This window comes from Sphaeramia orbicularis, chromosome 19 (genome assembly GCF_902148855.1).
Source record: "Sphaeramia orbicularis chromosome 19, fSphaOr1.1, whole genome shotgun sequence".
Classification (NCBI taxonomy): Eukaryota; Metazoa; Chordata; class Actinopteri; order Kurtiformes; family Apogonidae; genus Sphaeramia; species Sphaeramia orbicularis.
The window spans coordinates 26,251,173-26,270,792 of NC_043975.1; the positions used below are offsets into that span (position 1 = coordinate 26,251,173).

Genomic DNA, 19,620 nt, shown 5'->3' on the forward strand with positions numbered 1-19,620 from the left:
TTGTTGACCAGTCGTAAATCCTCACTGATGACTTCAAGAGGTAATTCATGCTCCATGGTTACAAATGATGACGAAATAATGGTCGTTAGGCTCCAGTCAATGGTGCCTCCCCGCTGCGCCCCGGGAGCCATGCAGGCAGAGGGCGCCATCTTCCGGACACTGGCGGTATTACTGCACCAGGATGCGCTGTCAGGCCCGAAAGTCATCCATCATTTATGTAACACACTGATAATATAGGCCACAAAAGGCTCAGGTAACACATAACAGAGACTTATCAGCTATATTGTTGGCAGTTTAACGTGCAGTGCATCATCGTGGGAATTATTTAAATCCTTACGCTGGTGTTGGGTTTGTTTAAAATGCATGTTTTGACTGTCAGACTACTAAATATTAAATAATAATGATATCAACGATAATAATACCACTACTACTAATAAAAGTAGTAATAATAATAATAATAATGATGATGATATATTAATATATTGCATATTGTGTATGAACATGAATGACGCCACATGATTTTCCAATAAGCATCAAAAAGCCTTTATTTCTATGTACAATTTTCTAAACAAAATATTGCACACAAGATTCAGATGTGCATTAAACACAAGTGAACAACAATAAATAACATGTAACATTTCTCATCTGTACAAATTTAACCGTTGATGGCACACAAGCCTAGACTATAGAACAACTAGACAACACCACAAGATGTACAGTAGGACAAAAGCCTTCTTTAATGCCATGAGGACAAAAATAAACTCTACGATAATGAGGTAACAACATTGTCAAAAACTAAACACTAAAAAGTATTTACATTTTGGCGGATTTGCATAGTCCCCTAAATAAACAGACGAGCACAAAGACAAAGAGAGGAGGACCTGATTTTAACCTAATACAGACATTATCACCGTGCAGATACTGAAATAAAGTCTATCACTCTACACGTCTCTAACATGTGATTTTGCAGCACTTTATCTACAAAGAAAACATATACATATTTTTATTTTGGAGTGTGCATACACACACATGCCTTTCAGTGTCTCTCTTTTTTAACTCTTTTTCTCCGTCTCTTCTTCCTCCTCGGTTGTTTTTGAGGGATTGAGAAGTTTGTTCTCCTTTTTCCATTTCATTCTGCGGTTCTGAAACCAGATTTTGATCTGTCTCTCCGTCAGACACAGGGCGTGGGAGATCTCTATCCGGCGCCTCCTGGTCAGGTAGCGGTTAAAGTGAAACTCCTTCTCCAGTTCCAGAGTCTGGTAGCGGGTGTAGGTCTGTCGGCCCCTGCGGCCACTGTTGCCAAATGGACCTGAAAGAAAGAAAGATATATATATATATATATATTTAAAGAACTGTAATTAATTAAATGGTAACTGTTATAAAGATGTAAAAAATAAATAAATAAAAAATAGGGAAAATCTGCCTTCAAGTTGCAACAAATTCAATATCAGAAAAGAATAAAATTGAATTCAATCCTTTATCTGATTAATTCAAAATTCTGTGCAGTTTCCTTTAGTGTTTATGAGATAATAAAAACGTCACAGTATTCATTGTAGTAACTTAAAAAAAAATCATATTGACAATATATAACAATCTTAAAACATACATCTAAAAGCTGCATTATAATCACATTTTTAAAACTATGTCTGTCTAATTAAAAAAAAAAAAGAAAAATTTCTTATTGTACACACAGTTCTTATTGTGAGTTAAAACCTGAAGAAATGCTCAAAATGTATCTACATATGATGAAACATCATATCACCAGGACAGGTTAAAAACTGACATGCATTGCGTCTCTGGTGCGTAATAGTGAGTTTATAAAAAGCTAAATGTATATATCCTTTCTCATGATATCCATAAAATGTCATTTGACAGTATAATTTTGTTCTACAATCAGAGGAAACTGTGCAAGAAAAAGATATAGAACATATTAGCTCGTGTTTTTATTTTTATTTTTAATGTTAATAACACTTGTTTATGTATTTTAATGACTTTAAAAGCTGCGTATCTTTAAAAGTGTGGGCATTATGGACATGTGACGTGGGTTAAAGGGATTTAAGGTATCTGGAGATGTAGGCCCAATCTGTATGTGCGTGCGAGTGTGCGCGTGATCGTGTTTGTAGCCTATGTGATGGTGATGTAGTAGCCAAAGCCCTGAGGCGCACAAAGATCGGTGCGTTATCGCCACTGTAATCACTTTCATCTAAACACTCAATAAAGTCGCTGTTAGTTTTATAATCATTGAAGTGTTTGATTGTTTCTGTTACAAAATATGGAGTTTATTCACTTGGAGAGTCGCGTTTTGGGACAAACTGTCTCCTCACGCAGAGCAGGACTCTCCTTTGCGCTCTTTTGGCTCCAGGCATCCTGACACTAAACAACATGAGTGTAAAGTCTGTGTACTCACCGGCGGAGCAGGCGTTCATCCTCTGCATCCACGGGTAGATCAGAGTGGAGGACTTGTCGTCAATGCTACTGCTCATACTGACAGTCTGCTCCGGGCACTCCGCTTTACGCTGCTGATGCTCCTGAGTGACAAACAGCGGCTGGTCTTCGCGGCTCGAGAAAGCGCACGAACCCTCCGTGTCCTTGTAGAAAGTACCGACCGGGTTGTAGTCGCAGGGCGCCGCACCGCTGGCCCGGCCGTAGATGGCCGCGGCCGCAGCGCCCGTCTGCTGGTAGTAGGACGCAGGGTAAACCTTCTCCTGCATGTTGGCTGCTCCATATGTGGCTGCGTTAGAGTAGTGTCTTAACGGATCGGTGTATCCCGAGGAATATAACGGTATCTGACCCAGGAGAGAGTCCTGTCCTCCCGGTAGAGACACAGGAAAAGTTGAGTTAACAAAATAGGAACTCATTGGGTGGACAACGGGGTGTATATACTCCGGAGGAATATGATTTGTTGTCTTTTATAGTCCAAGTGGTTTTGCCATTACTTTATCGGAGATTTGGTTTTTGCTGAAAGGGGGGGTTGTGAGGTGCCACTGAATACAGAGGGGAAGTGTACCATCTGATCAACCTCTGGCCAATCACCGCCGTCTGTGCTTGCACTATTGCACCCATGGGGGGCTCTTGTTGCGCGCAGGGGTCCCCGGTGAATCGAAATGAAGCGCTCGAGCCTGTCGGTCTTTACGCACGCACACACACACACACACACACACACATATACACATACACACATACACTCATCAGTGAGATGCTGCAAGTCATTTAAACATATATACTTTCAGAATGTTCCAAAAGATAACTGTACTGTAGGTTATATTAAAAGGACACATCACTGCTTTGAATGCAGATGCAACCCAAGAAAACACAAAACGCACGCGGAATTCTACCTTTCTCACTTCCACACACACTCACTTAAAAAGCAAAACAAAAACAAAAACAAACAACACACTTTGCGCAGGATTTCCATTTACGCATAAATTATAGCCAACTTCTTCCTTCCTCTTATACATCTTATTTTAAAGGCATTAATATCCGGTCAGTTGCTGTCAGTATTTTCAGTGTAGTTGCCAGAAATGACACTTTTGGAGGATAATTATTCCAACTCGATGCAGAAATAATGCCACAATAACACTGATGTTTCGTTCTTTAAGGTGAGTGCCCCTCCTGCCTCTGACTCACACCAGCTGTGTCTGAAGTCCATGAAGACATGAAGAGAGAAGAGAGGACACGCGCGTCCCATACTGCTCATCATCATCATCACCACCATCATCTTCAACCACCGTGATCAAATGGACACTCATGTGACATTTTAAATAGACTGGGAACTGTGGAAGTAAGTCAGGATAAAGCCTGAGTGGAGGGCAATCAATGCACTTATTAGTGCCATATTTAGGAAGATTATTTATAAGATACGATTTATATATTAAAATAAATAAAACTATATTAATATTAGTAGAAATGAATAATAAAAATTTGTGTTAGTTATGTGTTAGTGTTAACGGTTTGCAGATTTGGTGTGTAGCTCATCCTGCATTAAAGGCCCTTCTTCAATATGCACGTTTTTATTATAATGAAACGTTTTTCTAACTATTTTGTTAATTTTTTATTTCCATATATGACATTTAATTATATTCTAATCGTTTCTAATCGCTTTATACGAAATTTGAAGTTATCATTTCAAAAGACACTGCGCTTTAGATGCAATGAAGACACGTTACATTATTTTAGGTATCTAAATACGGACAAATAAAGTAATTTGTGTCAATATATTTGTATAAAGAGAACGACTAATCGTGTTTTTTGCCTTTTATTCTCCTTAAGCTTCTGTTTGGCCCTCGAAATAAAAAAAAATATATATATATATATAAATGCTAAATGGAAAATGGTTCCGTCTGCCTTCAGCTAGGCCACAGCCCCTGCAGTCCCATGACAGGTGTATGTTTGGAAATGCATAAAAATATGAGGCCTGCCGCAAATGTACAACAGAAAGACAATGCCAGGATTAAATGTCACATGATCTGATAAAAGTGGAAGTACCCATATTAAAGAAGACATAGAAAAGCTGCGCAGAAGACGCAGGAAAGCCACAAAACGCTGAATAAATCGCAGGATTACTGAGTATAAAATAGGTAATTTTAACAACCAGGTCAGTCAAATCGAGTGTTTGTTATATGTTTTAAATATTCTAAAATAGTATTAAAACATGAGCGCAAAAGCGTGATGTCCGCAGTATGAAAATCCCGCAAAATCAAAGTCAAGGAGTTAAACGAATAAAACACATCCTAAAATACGCACAATAAAATCCCACGCTTTTTTCAGCATATATCGGTAAATTGAGGTTTTTAGAAACGCATTCCACAGCAGTGGCTCAGTCCTGTCCGCTCATCATCATTTAGACCTTCACCATCATCACCATCATCATCAAAGTCAAGCTTGTCTGGCCTGGAGCCGAATCCAGTCCTGGACCGTTTGGACTGGCTTTATTAAGTCCTCTACAGGCCTCAACCTCAGAACCTCTGCCTATTTTTGCTTATTTTGTTATATCTAATATTTTGGCCTATGTTTCGCTGCAGCATCTCACGGGTTAAAGCAGACAGATCAGCAACTGGTTGTGAATAGCTCGCACAGCGCAAGAAAAAAAAAAATCTGACCATCCATGATGCTATTTCTTAAAGAATGATCTTAGTATATCCCATAATATAAACATCGGATCTATACAGTGACAGTTGAAGCACAACAAGGCTGCAGCAGCGCACTGAGTTAATCGCTGGCATATTAGAAACATGGTGCCCTTACCTTTGTTGATAATCCATCATTTCCCGTGTGGGTGTCACTCCACAGAAGCTCCTCTCGCTTCTTGAGCCCTTTTCCAAATTTCCCACTTTGGTAGGTATTTTAAGCACGTTAAGTGATTTCAGAAAAGTAATCCCACCATCCTGGAGTGTGCTGATTCTTCATTTTGACGAACATAGCTAGAAGTATAGCCACATTAACATGGCGCACACGGTGAGACGTCGCGCACAGCCTCCATCTCCCAGTTTGGAAAATTACGCACGTACACTTGGCAGCTTTTCACGACAAAACCGTCTACGCGTATTGCATATACAAAGAGCTAAGAAAAGGTTGTGTTTCTAGTGTTAAGTGAATGAGCGGTGGAAAACAGCAGCTGCAATATAACCTCATGGGAAATAAGTTCCCATTCCTGGTGTCCACATGACCATCAGCAACCAATCCTGGAGCCTAGCGAGTCGTAAACTTCCATGGCAAAGTTGTAAATTTTCAAAAACAGCGCCCGTTTTTGTGCTTTAGACATGCTTTCTCATCGCCATCTTTATTTTCTTTAAGGCCTGAGAGGTTTAAATTTGACGCTGTACAAAAGGGAAAGTAAATGTGAGAGCATTTTGACATTGTACTGGATGTGCACTTGGTTTTCCTCCATCCTTTGGTTTGTAGGTGTTTCTAAAGGTCTGTACAGCTTCTTATTGTTCTTTAAGTAAAACTGCAGGCTGATGCACATATTTAGGACGAGTGGATAAGGCTACTTTCAGTGGACAAGATATATTAGGTGATTTTCTTTCGTCCTAAATCCTAAACCTTTTGTATTATCTTTCTTAAAATTCGTTTCACCGGTATGGTTTAATCCAAAAACACTAAACCTGTTGTAATATTCTGCCTTTTCTTATGATAAATTATTTATCTTAAAATGTCGAGTTTAAGGGTAAAATGGTTCTGCATTAAAATATAATCTCTCAGGATGAAAATTTTCCACAGTGTAAATTGGCTTTGACCATATACGATGGAAATCTAGTTAGGTTGATTAAAGTCCTTGAGGGGTTTAAGGCCACAAAAACTTTAAATAACATCTTCTACGACAACTTTTCTATTAAGATTATTCACATAGCATTAAACCCTGCAGCGCCTTGAAGGTTTGGGCGAAATTAGTATATTTTAAAACTCTTTTTTTTTTTTTTTTTTGCTTTATTTCCATACTTTTTTTGTTTAAACATAGTCTTTTTCAGCTGCCATTGGTCATTTCCTCCACCAACAAGGATTTCCGACATTTATAGACGCAATAAAACCATAAATTCCTTAAATGCAGCACATTCCCACCCGCTTTGATTTTTGGCCTTCCAAAACTTCAACAAAGTGAGCGAAGATTTTTCATGAAACTCAATGACAAGTCAAGCTTTTCCCGACATTTATATTAAAAGAAAAAAGAACGAAAGAAAAAAAATCTGCATTATATTTTTTTTCTAAGGACTTTGCAAAAAAAAAAAAAAAAAAAAAAAAACGTATTGATGCGAGTTAAATATTAAGGTCAACGTGCTGTCGAGGCCTGTAAAGTCTAACAAAAATCCAATATATACACACAAAATGGTAAATGTGTCATTTGTGCTGTTTTTCTAATATTTCAGTCACAGTCTAAAGCTCATAAAAACCAGAGAACCTGAACTGTGCAGTTGCATGAGGCCTTCACTGACTCACGAAATACTGAAAATTGTTTTAGACCAATTTAGTTGATCATTAAGTTAATTCTTTATTATAAATTGCGCTGGAAAAAAAAATTATACTTCATAATTTCGGCCTTCTCCGAATATTTCATTGATTTTTTTCATGTAGACTACATAAATGTATTTTTGTTTTTAATACTTACAATTATAATATACAATAATGCAGGCCGTCGTTTCTCGATGCTCAGTTGTTTCTGGACATTTTCGCTTGGGTCGTTCACTTTTTATTCTTTTATTTCCGCGAGAACAAAGAATCCGGACGCAGACATGCTGTAAAACTTTATGGCCTCCTTACCTAACACTAAAGCTGTAAGATAAAACCACATACACAGGCACGTAAACTACTGCAAAAGGACAAAAAAAAAAAAAAAAAAACACATTCGAAAAACTAAGGAAATGTCAACTACTAAATAAAAACAAACAAACAAACAAATGTATAAAAACTTAAATTGCTCCGTTTTATTCATATTTTTATCCAAATTGTGACAAAAGGAAAACTAAATTAAAAATATTCATTGTTAGTGCAAATAAAGTGTATTTTTAATGTTTTTGTAATATCTGACAGCACAAAGCTGAGACAAAAGCAGCAGGAATAATTCAAGTCACCCAATTTATATGATCATTTTAAAAATGAAATGTATTATTAATCAATAATACTTTAATATGGAAAAGTCACAATCAGATATGGTGTAAATGACCCAGGTTAAGACTGGAACATTTTCAGAGGGTGTGATGCCTGTCTGCTGTTATTTTGGCACTAAAAGTGAGGTTGGTTTCAAAACATTCAATACTTTTCTGTAAACATGTAAAAAAAAAAAAAAAAAAAAAAATACAATGAAGCTCACACAGTGGGCAGAAAAATGTTAAAGATTATGACATTATCTCTGCAGTGGATTATATTGTGGCAAGCAGCGTAAACCGCTGGAGTCCAGATATAAAATCTACATTCAAATATGAGTCGTCATAGGCACAGTGTGTTTCTACATTCTCACAGTTTAAGGCCTCTCTGCTTCCACTTCTCTGTGTTTAAAATCATTTTAATTTGGATCTGAGAGCGTTGGCCTGCAGCAGCAGGGATTCACCCTCGCCTTTTGGTTGGAGGTGTTGGGAGGTGGCGGTGCTCTGTGATGGTTCTCCTTACTGCCCTTTACCATGCTGGGGGGCTCTGTGGGAGGAGTTGCGGACTATGTGAGAGAAACCAGGCCTCCTGACCAGGGGGGCACGAGACGAGATGACTAACAGACTCTGCAGGGCTTCGTCATCTTGGGACATGTAGGCACATCGCATTCCTCCTCCTTTAGGGACCCGGTTTATGATGGGGATGCTGGCCCGGGCCCGGGTATCAGAGTACGAGGTGGTCCTGCTGTCCTGCCGAATAACCGAAGAGCCACTGACTGCAATGTGTGGAAAAAAAGAGAGAAAACACAAAATCTGAGGCATATCACAATGAAATGAAATAGACTCTAAGTGGTGTTTGTGTCTCCATTTGTTAATAGTATTGCACTCATAATCTGTGATTTTAAAATCAAATATCAAGTAAAAAAAAAAATCAGGACAAAACATAAAATAATTCATAGTGGTGTGTAAATTATGAGAATAAACTAATTCATGTTAAAAAAAAAAATACACTATATATTGAATAGGATGTGATGGATGCATTAAGAAAAAAAAAAAAAAAAGACAAATATTCATTGTCTTAACTGTTAATTCTTGTCATATATTCTTCCCATATATTACAGTTAAAGTTGATCTCTGGTTATGACACATTTCTGCTTATAAATGTTTTTCATATAGTTACATTTATTGTTAAAATATTTTTGACAAAACATAAAATAGATGGAAAATGCAGAATATCTGAGCAGTTGTGAGAAAAGCTTCATCTTTCCTAAACCTCAGATTTCAAAGCCTTACTGTAAGTTCCTTCCTTTTGCAGCTTTGTTGAGGTTCTTTCCCACTCTGTCAGAAAACAGTGAATGCAGCATTGCATGCTCACCTGGACAGAGTATCCGCTGGACGCTGGTGGACCCTCGTATTTCTTCTTGTCTGTTGTGGCTCTCTGGCTCATACTGCACATAAGCAGACTCACTTGGGTTTCTCTGTTCAAACGTAGACCTGAGTAATCGTGGCTGAGTCATGTGGGAGTGAATGTGCTGCAATATAACAATGAAATTATGTCATTTTAATTCATGTTTCATGATGATCCCATTTCATTAAGCCCTGCAAATTAACACTGATATTACCACTGCAACCCCTCAATTTTAACAGTCAAAGAATTAACAATGATCCCAAATTTCCACTGTTAATAAGTTTTCATATTTCGTTAATAAATATTTTTACTGATTATTTATTCAATGAGCTCTTTGGGTTTTAAATAACTGTGGATTTGCACAGGGGGATTTTTAATAAATTCAAAGAGACAGTTTTGAACCAGGAAAACCTTGGTCTTGGGGTTAGAATAGAGCTACAGGCTGTTTTTAAAATATTTCTGTGACATTTCATGCTGTACAAAATTATTTAGGATTATTAATTAAATAATTGTGTTAAAAGTTTGGCACAAAATGAATGATTATTTTGGGGAAAATCCAAAATCTATAATTTACCAGAAGAGGTTTTATAAGCATTTCTGTCTTAACTTACAGGTAACAACCCTTTAATTTATAATTTTAATTTTACACCATGTTACCATAAAGGACACTTAAATCAGATTGAACAACACATAAGACATATCAGGAGTGAAAATTTCTTGTATCTCTGGTTTGGTACCTGTCGTGAGACCTGAGAACAGGAATGCTTCTTTTGGGAAACCTGCAACAAAGAGTCCATCTAAAACAAGAAAATAACAAAAAAAAGTCAGTGGAAGCCAAACTGTGCTTTATTCTTTATGTAATTTAATGAACAAATATTAACTAAAAAACAGAAGCCTTGTCTCGACTGTACAAGTGTTTTAATGTGCTCATGGAGGCACATTACAGGTTACATGGCTTTGGGACTTACCTTGGTCTGCTGTGGTCTCTGGTGGGTCTGCTTGCTCTGCTGGAGGGGATGGGTGCCCTTGGTATCCCCTAGGACCCCTCCTCCTCCTTCTGCTTGGTGCTGCAGCAGCTGCTGGATCTGGTCCACCACCCCCAGGTCCTGCAGCATTTTCTTCCTCTGGAGCAGCGCATTGACCCGCTCCAGCTCCTCGTCCGCCTCGTTCCCTTCCTCTTCCTTTTCCTCATCTTCCTTTTGCTGCTGCTGCTGTTTCTCCTCCGGGCCTTCAACGGTGACAGGACTGAGTGTCACACTGGACAGACGGTGCTCAGTTAAAAGCTGAAGACAAACAGAAAAAAGAAATCATACAAGGGACATTTTATTCAATTTGTTTTTATTGCCCCTCTGTATATGTAGATGCCACTGTGTATTAACAATAAAGCTGTTAACGCCTCCGAATAACGCTGATAACACCATTTGTTTTGTTTTTTTTCTGCCTTACTAATAAAGCATATCCACATTTAAAATAAGAGTCATGTAATAAAACTTATCTGTGTGAATATTATTCCAACTAATTTACATTGGACCAGTATATTTACTCTGAGGGTTCAGCCAGAATATGAGACATCCGTCATCCAACTGGACTAATGGAAAAGCTTATCGACTCCCTCTTGCGGCGTCTTGTGGACACTGCATCTTTAATGAAATCACAATTGATGCTCACCAGCTGCAGCTCAGAGTCAGAGTTTGGGATGTGGTCTTGCAGTTTTGTTCTTCGTGGTTTGACTCTCTCCCCTGCAGTCTCCCCTTGCAGGTCTTTCCTCCGGCCCCCCTTCTGGTCCCTCTCTTTCTGCTCCTGTTTCAGACGCAGCTCCTGCAGTTGTTGCCTATTCACAAATAGAAAGAAAAGAAATAGAAAAAAAAAAAAGGTACCATTTCTGTGACGAAAATGAGTAGGATTTCACATCATACCTCATGACTCCGAGAAATGTTTGACAGATGACTTCAAATCAATTAAATGGGTACATTAAACTGACTTATAACTGTCTTGGGGATCATCTAGGACTGCAGTAATGAATTGATTTATCTAATAGTTTTCAGTTATTCACTGATAATTATATTGATCAAGATTATTTGATCTGGGTAATTCTTAAGACTGAGTCCAATTTTTCACATCAGAATATTTTATCATTTCTTTACTCCTCAGTGGCAATAAAGTGAATATCTTTGCTTTTGGGGAGGGGGGCTGATCGACATTTTTTTTTAACCGTTTTTTCCAGCATTTTATAGAATGAATTGATTAATTGAGAAAATTAGAAACAGATTAATGAACACTGACAATAATTATTAATTTCATCCATGTGACAAATTATGTTAAAGACTTATTGTTTAAAGGCTGCCTGTAATTTTTCTTTAATTTTCAGGTTCATTTAGCTCTTTTTGTTTTCTTACTATTGGGTTACACTGCACTTTTTTTAACTGTTGTATTTTAATTTAAGTTCAATTATTAAATTAATATTAATATAATATTCATATTAATATCTTTAAATTTTACATTTTATCCTTAAGGTTATATACATCATTTTTCAAATGCCCACTGTTTTAAATTTTAATATTCTTTTGTTGCTTAGGCTTACCTTTTTTTTTTTTTTTTTTTTTAAATTTATACAACTGTGACCTTTATTGTTGTAGTTGTAGTGTTTTATGCAACACTGGTTTTGGTAAGTATGATACCAATATACTATGTTATATATTGAACTTTCTCATTATTATTATTATTCCAGGATCAGGTTGACACTCGTAATCCCCTACTTCTCACATCATGATGGAGATACAGCATGCCACAACATCATTTGATCATGGAGACGTCATCTCCACTCGTACATGTGGTCCGTTTTGAGCTGTAGGATATAATGCAGATACAGTATTAGCTGAACGTACCTGGCACACTCCTCTCTTGCTTTGGAAGCGGCAGTCTCCTGAAAGAGTGAACTGCTGTGTTTAAAGTACTTGTCGTACTTTTCTCCTCCCTCTCTGGGATAGATCCTCTTGAAGCCTCCCAGGTGTTTGGCCTCATACCTCTCCATCTGCTCCACCAAAGCTGCTTGGCACTGACGCAGCTCCTCCGACCTGATGGGGGAACAGATACGGTAACCTGGACTGGTTCCTGTTTTTTTTTTTTTTTTTTTTAAATAGTGGTTTTAATGGCATGCTCACTCGTGGCCCTACCTGGCCTCTCGGGAGCGGTTTTGTTGCAGCCTGTCCTTCACTCTTCGTCTCTCCTCCTTGGTGATCTTGCGCCGATCACAGGCTCCCAAATTGATGAGAACGAGCGTGTCATACAGCAAAGCATCCTTCACCTCACGATCCAGTTGTGAGTCAGTTGTAAAACTTGGTGAGTGATTCACCTGGAGACAAACATGTAAAAAAAAAATGCCTCAGTTAATTTTTCTGTGTACATTGTTCAGTGTGTATGAAACATGCAAATTTGCAATTCATACAAAGCTCTGAAAAAAATTAAGAGGCCACAGGTTTTACATTATGTATGTATTTAGGAACATTTTTACTTATTCCAAAAACATTTTCATTCCAAATAATATTGCCATTTAGATAATTAATTCACAGAAAATTAAAACTAGTCTAAATAACAAAAAATGTAGATCTTTAGTTATGCAAGGAAAACAAGATCATATTGATTTTAAATATCTTGATTCTCAGTTTTAACATGAAGAGTTCAGAAATCAAGATTTGGTAGAATGATGTTGATTTTCAATCATGGCTTTAATGTATCTTGTCATAATCGCCACTAAACTTTGACTTTACTGTTAAATACTTTGTTCAACTCCTGACAAATATTTAACCAGTTTGGTTTTATTTGACGGTCTATGACCATCTGTCCTCTTCATGATAATATTCCACAGGGTTTCAAAGAAAATTTGTACTAGTGTCTTTATTTTTTTTAATATTAAGAAAGGATTCCTCAGGCAGTTACCTCGAGCACCCAGGGTCTGAGCCGGTGATCCAGCAGCACATCAAAACCCAGGATCTCAAAGCAAGCACTGCCGCTGGTGTGGTTGGGGAAGCACGTGTGGTAGTTGTGTTTAAGGATGGGGTGAGCCGAGATCAGAACCTTTATTATCACATCTTCAATATCATTCCACATCTTTTCTGTGTTGCAGCAGTTGGACTCCAGGTGTTTATTCAGAGTGGACAACTTTCTGATGGCAGAGAAACATCACAACTGATTAAGTATAGAAGGACTGGTTATCTTTAAATGTTTAAATACAGGGTGTCTGCCGGTAACCAAAGTTTACATTTTAGACCAATCTTTTTTTAAAACTAAATTCAAGGACTGCGAGAAAATATAAAGTATAAGTGCAAACCTGTGCAGTGCTAGGTTTAATTTAGGAATAGTTCATCTATATTTTGCAAACATATGTTAAAACACAGAGGCAAACAACAGTACTGTAATAGGTTAAGTGGTTGGTTTAACTAACTTATTGTGGACTTTCATGCAAAAGAGCCATGGCAAAAAGAAATTAAAAGACAGATAAATAAAATGGTTTTGGCCGTTATGAGCTCTAAGACCTTATATTAATGAAAGGATTTTTATAGGGCCTTTGGACACCCTGTATATGTACCGTTTGCTGCCAGTGTCCTCGTCACGGACAAAGTTCTCACTGTGCTTGTTAATGGAATAGTTGGTGAGATGCATGCACACATCCTCCTAGCATTTTGAAGGAGAAAAAGTAAAAAATCACTGACAAGAAGACATATACAGCCAATAGAAATCAAGACAGTCAGGTTTTATTGAGAGCAGCCTGCTGATAGAGGTGGCCTTTGAGTAATTTTTAAAAACCGCCTGACAGATTATACTTCACTCAGGTATTTTACTCTCTGTCCAGACTTGGATCTTAGCAGTCGGTTAAAAAGTGTACTACATTTCATATTCTTCAATGTCTTTTTGTTACATGAAAGCATGCTCGTGCAGATTATTTACAGTTCAAAGGGCATAACGCTATCAAATATCACTTTTTTTTTTAATCATGAAATATGGGGTCATGGCTGTTAAAGTGTCTCATTCCTGGACTTTACTGACTCTTACCACATTACTGTGAGTTGGTTCATTGTATTTTGTGGTGCAGAAGCGAGCCAGTCCTTCTTTAAACATGAATATCCTGAAAGGCTCGCATGATGTTACCAGTACATAGATCCGCAAGTCAAATTTGTAGCCATCAATTATGAAAGGCTGTGCAAGAATAGAAAACACAGTTAAAATTGGCCTGGCGTGTGTGTAGGTACGATATACTGCGTTTTGGAAACTCACCCTAGAGACGTAAACCTGGCAGATCATATGTTCTCCTGGGGGAATGTCTTTAGTTGATTTAGTGATGAAGATGCCTTTACCTTGGCAACCTGTATCTGGCTTACAGATGTATGTCTTGCTTTTTTTGGCCCTTGTGTAAGCTTGGAAATCACTGTAGCTGCAAAAAAAAATATGATAAGAAGTTGATGCAGTAAGACAGTGTGATAAGACAAAAAGAAAATGAAAGGTAAAGTTGTGTTACAAAGCACAAACTCACTCTGCAGGAAGGCACCAAGTTCTGGGGAAGATATTGTAATCTTTGGGAAAAAGCTTGAACATCCGGTTCATGTTCCTTGCAAGTGAATCTTTGCGGCAAATCTCACTCATCCCTGGGAAATGATTAATTTTCTGCAAAGGAGAGAAACATTTTTGTGTTGACAGGTGAAACATTCTGTGTGTATGCAGACTATTACTATGAATATTGTATGTTTGTAAAAAGCAGATGACATTTCTGGTACAGAATAAAATCAGTTCATACACTCAGAAAACACAGCTAAACAGTTACTGCACTAAATTGCATGATTAGATTATCTATTTCATTGCTTAAGCTTAAAATTCATGGAAAACTATGGATACTGCGTCAACACATTTGCAAATATTTCATCAAATAAGCATCTGTGGAAGACAGATTTCATATTTCTAAAGCTATTACAGCTTAATTTCCCTGTACAGTAAATGAGAAAACATTGAGTTTGGAAAATTAATAGTATTTTCTGGTGACACTAATGCAGGTTACCTGATAGCGTTTCATATCTTTCACACGGTCTAGTGACACAGAGCAGTCAGTCCAGAACAGTGTCCAGTCCTCACCCTCTGCTGCTTCTCTGAGACCATATCTACGACCAGCACGCCGCACTGAAAAAGATGATCAACAAAGAATACTTTTACTGCTTTGAGTCTGAGTATTTCTTATTGCACAGCAGGAGAAATACGCTTTAAAGAGATGCATATAAACGGTAAAACAAGACTTACCCCTATATTACTTTATTAGTTCTTGGCTGGATTCATGCAAATTACTAAAGCTATCTACACAACACTATTCATAATTTCATAATCTCTGAATATACCATACCACTTTCATATTTGCAGTTGGTGAGGTTGATCCACAGTCATCTGGAAGAGAAGACAGACAGACAGAAGGACAGACATCTGCTTTGCTGCAAGGTCTTACAGTTTCCTCATTACACTCCTCTTCCTTTCTCAAATGGCGAGGACAAGGGAGAAAACAAAAACTTGAGAGCCTCGAGGACATGTTATGAAGTCATTACTGTCAGGGTACACAGTAGGAATATACCTGCAGTGAAAAATAACTGCAGAAGTACAAATGGAGAAACCCAGCAGTAAAGTACCTCTTCTTGATTTTTTTCTTCTTCTTGTTAATGGCTGGAGGGGTGCGGGTGCGTGCTTCAGTTTGGCTGTTGTTCCCTGAGCCCTCTCCCCGCTGTTCATATTTACGTGCATCATCATCATCATCTCTGTCTGGATTGTCCACAGGTAGACCCATCTTCGATGTGCATAAAAGAAGATAGATGTACTCATTTGATTGTGAACAGGGAACTGTATAAAGCTTATATGACAGTAGAGACAAAATATGAATTATGACATTTACTCTTCCAGTAGTGATTCTTAGTACATGTTATGTTTATAATGGGATGTGCTGTACACCCTCACAATGAAACTCAATCAAACAGAACAAAGTACATGCTGTAACTGCACACATGGAATCATGTTTCCGTTTCCATTTCTCTCATCAGGTGAGTGCTCTGGCTGTCAGTATGCTGTCACACACTGGCATTCAAAGGTTATTGTGGCAGGACGGATACAAATACTTGATAATAGCATGACAATAGCAAGGGGGAAGTAATGATGAGGCTAACAAGAGAGACGCAACCAATTCTAATTGCATAAAAATAAGTAAGTTATGTTTTTTATTTGCTGTTGTTTTAATTTGACCACACTAAAAAAACTTAGTGTACCTCTTCAATTAAAAAGAAAAAAAAAAATCAACATATGAGGAGTAGCAATTGATAGAAATAACTTAGTTAGATAAGTTTTCAGGGATGTTGTCTATCTGCACTCTGACCCAAACACAATAGACAGCACTTGTCACGCTAAAGTCTCAGCTGTTACCCTCTGCCTCCTATCTGGTGTCTTGTAGGGTGAAGGTGAGGTCAAGTTGGTAATGATGGTGATCGAATACTTGAGGGGGGAGGCAGCAAGGAGGGACATCCCAGGTACACTGCAGGAGGTTAGGGTGCTAGGTAACAGTATTCTGATCCAATGATCTGGATAATCCTGGCCCCGAACTGTGAGCTTTACACTGGGACGAGACGCCCCACTGACCTCAGCCAGGATACGGTTACAGCATGGCAAAGGATTCTCCAAGGCGCTCCCATGCTGGGCCACAACAGCAGTTATATACATGGAGAATGCCTTTTGTATTTCCAGTCTTAATGAGTAAAGGCTGTATTCAGCAAGACTTACTGTACATTGTTAACTGTTAAACACCACAACACATCGGACAAAGACGAGATGTTAAAAAATGTGTTTAAATATTTAAAAAACGCTCTAATTAGAGCTGCAACTAATTACAGAGCACAGCCGTTCATTACTGAATTATTTCACAAGTTCTAGCTCTTTACTGTATAAGATGCCAGTAATAATGTAAGTTTTTCATATACACCTAGCCAAAAAAGTTATTTGTTTAAACTGATAAACTTTTCTGATTTTTCCAAGTAGATTTTTGGTAACTAATCGCAGTACTAACAATCATTCAGGTGGATTGATTCCAAATTTATCTCATTTACTGTCAAGTCTCACATGCTGAGAAATCTAACAGGGCTGTTACTCACCTGCACTGTTCAGCCTACATTTGGAAGGACATAAGTTCTGGAAGATGCTGATTGCTTGCTCTCAAACCCTCTGAGATGTAGATTCTCTGGTTCACGAGTCCTTTAAGATGCTGTCACACTGCTCAGCGAACAAACCAATGAGCCACATCTCAACTTCATGCGCCGTTTCCCTCCAAGTCTTAAAAAAAAAAACACACACACACACACACAGTAGATTTATATCATCACAAGGATGGCTCAGTTCAGATTGACTTACACTCTGAAGAAACAGGCCCCGCAGTGGATCTGGTGACCAATTAAAAGCTGTGAGGACAAACACCTGATCCTTCTTGACATGATGGAGAGAAAACGAGCAGGGGTACTCAGCAGGGAGGTAGTGGAGAGGGATAATCCCTGATATTTGTTCGCTGAAACAGGAGAAGTACATGTCACCACCTGTAACTTGTTAAATTTAAATCTGTGCTGAAAAAACACGGTACCACTGAGTGGTTTTGGTGAACAAGCTGCACATCTACCTTCTTAGCCAAGTTGAAATAGAGTACCTTCAACTGACTGTGATTGCTGCATTAAAGACATTAAAAATAGAAGACAGGTAGAGAGGAAATTTCATCAAGCACTTGGCAACACGCAATAGAAACAAACAGTACTCTGTAGTTTATTTTGCCTTATTGCCACGACAGCTTTGATGAAATCACATAAACAAGTCTGGGTGATAATGTGGTGCCAATTCAGTACAAAGCAACCAAATCTAGTGGTACCTCTAAAGGAGAAGGACTAATCAATTACAGCAATCAGCAGTAATTAGTCCCAAATTTTCAATGTACACTCTTCCACACTGAACTACCTTTTGTCTTTCTTATGTATTAAATGTCTCCTGTTTAGCTTCACCTTTAGCAGAATTTAGAAATCGGATTAACCGACTCTATACGTATGAGGCATTTAAAGAGCTAGAATTAAACCTTTTATTTGAGAGTACAAAAGACATGCTCACAATAGAATATGTCTGTGCAAACATTACACAAGGATATGTCACAAACACTGTTACAAAAAAGACAGTGAGCTGCATGTTGGAACTACATATACACTAGCTGCTGACCTGTTTGGTGAACAAGTGGTTTTCCACAAGCAGGTTTGACCTTCTTTTTTTTTTTTTTTAACAAACAGATCTTTGTAGAAGCTCACCACTACTTTTTCTTGGCTTTCCATATGGTAAAATATGTATATGTTACATAAATATGGAAGAAAAAAATGAAATCCACCACATATGTTTATTATTAAGAATGGCGTCCTCTGTAGCTTCAATCATCTGTCTTCAGTGAATGGCAGAATGTCTCACTGTCTGCCATAACAGATCAACTACGGATATAGATCAACTGTATTTACACCCAAAGGACAAGTCGTGATCATGTAAAGCAATAAAATGCATTATAGATGAAACTGCCAGAGTAGGCCTATTACATTCAGCCAAAAAAAAAAAAAAAAAACCTGTAGCAGTTCGTGAAGAGGCAAGTATTCATTTGGCACTTCTAAAACACCCTTAAAATGTTATTTTGAGGTGTAATTTAACAATAATGATTTTTTTTTTTTTTTTTTTTTTTTTTTCACTATTCTTCAACATATTATTGTGTTTAATCATAATAACTGAATACTTTTTGTCTACAAGTTCATGCGTCGATAAAAAAAAATAATCGGATTTTTTCTTTTTGCTGATAAATATTTTTTCGTTTCAATATTAACTGAACTTTCAGATACTTCAGGTAGTTATGAGGTAGGTAAATTAGTTGGGTACCTAAAGCGAATTGTGAGCAGATTCGACAACAGGCAGTCTTACTGTACTGTTGCCATGGTAACGGAACGCTGACCTTTCCCTAGCTTACACAATTTAATGCTAACTACTGTTAGTATAGGACTTCAGCGTTCAACTTTTACACAACCACACACACCGCTGACGTACTATTACCGTCAAGAAACGGCGTGTCCTCCTGACTGCGACCAGTTACGATACCCGGGAGGTTTTCTGGTGTCTGCGTCGGCGTTTTCTGCGGTCTCGTCTCGACGCACAGCGGGGATGCTAACCACACAATGTAAACATGAATGAACTCCAGTCACACCTCACGTACGCTCATCTCAGCGGTTCCATTCAGAGATGGACCCGCCCTCACTACACGGTTAGCCAATCATAAGCCAAATTTTTAAGCATTCTCTTTGATGATTGGTTCTCATTCTTTGATGAGCATCCACATGATCCACAGGTGTTTGTTTTATTATAGCTTCCACCAGGGTATGACACTTAATACTATTTTCTAATTTATAACACTATGCATACATATATACAGATTCTCTTCTAATTATCCTGTTCTGTCGCCTGATGAAGATCTGGAGTTGGTCCCCAAGGTCATAATATGTGTACTTTGTGCTGATGCTAATTTCTAATGTGAATGCGTGAGTGTTTATTTGGATGGGTAAAATGTAT

The 19,620-nt window shown here is 37.9% G+C and overlaps 2 protein-coding genes across 2 annotated transcripts; both read right to left on the minus strand.

Moving 5' to 3' along the window:
* Window positions 1-1,052: 1,052 nt before the first annotated feature.
* Window positions 1,053-2,858, minus strand: hoxb6b (homeobox B6b). Its single transcript, XM_030121792.1, has 2 exons — window positions 2,408-2,858; window positions 1,053-1,309 (listed from the first exon to the last, which is right to left on the minus strand). Exons 1-2 carry the CDS (start codon window positions 2,856-2,858, stop codon window positions 1,053-1,055), a joined length of 708 nt encoding a protein of 235 aa, XP_029977652.1.
* Window positions 2,859-7,860: 5,002 nt separating this feature from the next.
* On the minus strand, window positions 7,861-19,154 carry ttll6 (tubulin tyrosine ligase-like family, member 6). The gene is given in 17 exon segments (XM_030163241.1): window positions 7,861-8,353; window positions 8,953-9,109; window positions 9,723-9,782; window positions 9,954-10,268; window positions 10,654-10,816; window positions 11,871-12,059; window positions 12,159-12,337; window positions 12,922-13,147; window positions 13,571-13,656; window positions 14,035-14,178; window positions 14,257-14,413; window positions 14,513-14,643; window positions 15,032-15,150; window positions 15,368-15,408; window positions 15,645-15,799; window positions 17,148-17,325; window positions 19,108-19,154. Coding segments are annotated over 15 exon segments (2,379 nt in total). The 5' UTR covers window positions 17,148-17,325; window positions 19,108-19,154; the 3' UTR covers window positions 7,861-8,096.
* Window positions 19,155-19,620: the final 466 nt, after the last annotated feature.